This window comes from Austrofundulus limnaeus, unplaced genomic scaffold (genome assembly GCF_001266775.1).
Source record: "Austrofundulus limnaeus strain Quisiro unplaced genomic scaffold, Austrofundulus_limnaeus-1.0 Scaffold2947, whole genome shotgun sequence".
Taxonomy (NCBI): domain Eukaryota; kingdom Metazoa; phylum Chordata; class Actinopteri; order Cyprinodontiformes; family Rivulidae; genus Austrofundulus; species Austrofundulus limnaeus.
The window spans coordinates 2,809-5,165 of NW_013955349.1; the positions used below are offsets into that span (position 1 = coordinate 2,809).

Sequence of the window (2,357 nt, forward strand, 5' to 3'; positions counted from 1 at the left end):
ATTTAAATCTACTCATATTTATGTAATTAAGTGTTTTAATGACTTGGCTGATTAATCTAAACAATAATGGACAGATTATTAAAACAATGGTTAGTTGCAGGCCCAGAGCAGACATGTGACAGGAAGTACCGGTGTGGGAGCGCAGGTGCACGGTCAGCTGGCTGGAGTTGCGGCTGGCGTAGGGACAGATCTGACACTTGAAGGGCCGCTCGTCGTAGTGGATCCTCAGGTGCTTCTTCAGACTGCTGCTGTCGGCGGCGGCGTACGGACAGTGTTTACACTTGTGTGGCTTCTCGCCTGTGTGACAGCGGCTGTGCATGTTGAGCTTGTCCCGCCGACTGAAGCGCTTGTGGCACAGCTCACACTCAAAGGGCTTCTCACCTGGTCAGAGTTACACAAAAAGTCCTGGAGTTTATTTTACAGGTCTGTCTTTTTGCTCTTTTCATTTCCTTTTTAAAAACAGAAAGCACATGGTTTTTCTTTTCTTTTTTTATTTTATACTCAAAAAAAGAWAGAAAACAGACCGTCTTAACATTTTTGCCAAACAGGAAGTTCACCATGACTGTCACGACAACTCAAGGTGTGTAAATACACAACACTCTGCTGTCAACAGTTTGCTGCTTTCAGCTCTATTAGCATGGCTTTACACAGGCTTCATGCAGGTTTCACCAAGTTACATTTAAGACCTTTTAAGACCATCAGGAATTACAGTTTATTTCAGACCAAACCAACYCATTAAACATTCAAATGATCCCAGAGATTTTAACATAGAAACCTTTCATTGCTATCAATTTAACTATTAAATAATATTTAATTTTAATACAAGAACATAGGGCTAGGCGGTATGACCTCAAATTTATATCAGAGTATAAACTGAATCCCTTCATGATAACCGTGTATATCGCAGTAGAAAATGATCATAAAAAGTTAAGATGTCATTTTTGGAGCATTTTTTTGCAGAAAACTTTTCATTAAACCCAACATTTTTACTTTAATATCAACCTGTCAAACAATGAGCTTCTGCTGCTGAACTTATCAGCTGCTGCTCTGCTGCACTCTGACTGGACACCAGGAGTGGGACGCTGTGGACCACCACGTCCTGGCTGCCCAGGCTCAMGTCTGGCACCAGGCCCGGTACGCCAGGCTTCAACAGGTCCACGCCGAGCGCAGCGGGCGTCGTSACCAGCGTGGAGTCGTCTTTCACTGAGAGCTCGGCGCTGCCGTCGTGGATCAGAGCGCCGAGGCCCTCCAGGTCGGAGCAGGAGCTGAGCAGAGTCTGGGGGCTGCTGGGGTCCTGGGTGGTCCCGGCAGGGTGGAGGGGCGTGCTGTGGTCCGAGCTGAGCTGGGCCAGCAGGACCGTCTGCGGTTGGGTCTGCACTGACCCGACAGGCTGAGAGGGAGCCAGCAGGCTGACCTGATGGATCACAGAGTTAACCACCAGGTCCTGGTTCTCAGGGCTGAGCAGGACCACGTTGGTRCTGCTGGTACCGTCCACATCTGCAGGGACCAACGAGGCCTGCTGGCCCAGAGGAGCCAGGATGATCTTCAGCAGGGTGCTGGTGGAAGGGTCCGGCTGAGCGCTGCTCTGCGTTGGAACAGGAAGTGGTCCGGCTGCGTGGGGCGGGTCACACAGCTGCAGCTGTGGTTGTGTGTCTCTGTGCTGCTTCTTGTGGCTGCGCAGAGAGTCCTCCCTCACAAACGAGGCGTCACACAGGTCGCAGCAGAACGCCCGAGCCGCGTCCAGCTTGGCCCGGTACCTGGAGCCCACCGGCTTGGTCAGGTCGCCCCCCGCCGTCTTGCCCCCGCCCCTGCCGGGCTCGGTGCCGCCCCTCTGGGGTTTGTCCAGGTGACACTTCTTCTTGTGGATGAGCAGGTTGCTGAGGCGCTTGGAGGCGAAGCTGCACAGGTCACAGCTGAAAGGCCGCTCCTCAGAGTGCGTGCGCTCGTGCGCTCTGAGCGCCGCCCTGCTGGAGCAGGAGTACGAGCAGCGGCAGCACTGGACCGGCTGGACGGGCCGGTGCTGCCTGCGGTGCTGGCGCAGGCCCGTCCTGCTGGAGCACCTGAAGTCACACTGCTGGCACTGGAAGGAGGTCTCGGGGCCGTGTCTGATCTGAACGTGGGACTTCAGGTTCCCCTTCATGGCGCAGCGGTACTCACACAAGTCACACTTGTAAGGTTTCTCTCCTGAGTGGGTGCGCAGGTGCCTCTTCAGGTCAGAGTTGATTTTAAACTTGGCGTCGCACTGCTGGCACTGGAAAGGTGCYTCTCCTGCAGGAAGGAAGCAGAACAGGTGAGCAGACAGCAGGAAGCAGCAGGGTTGGGCAATACTGGAAAAATAATTAATCATGATTAATTAT

The 2,357-nt window shown here is 53.0% G+C and overlaps 1 protein-coding gene across 1 annotated transcript in view; it reads right to left on the reverse strand.

Moving 5' to 3' along the window:
- Positions 1-1,041: 1,041 nt before the first annotated feature.
- zfp64 (zinc finger protein 64 homolog (mouse)) overlaps positions 1,042-2,357 on the reverse strand; it is a gene marked incomplete at its 3' end in the record, with an annotated part of 4,263 nt that continues 2,947 nt past the window's right edge. Inside the window, 1 exon segment of the mRNA XM_014000334.1 lies at positions 1,042-2,263. Within this exon segment, the coding sequence (XP_013855788.1) occupies positions 1,042-2,263 (1,222 nt within the window).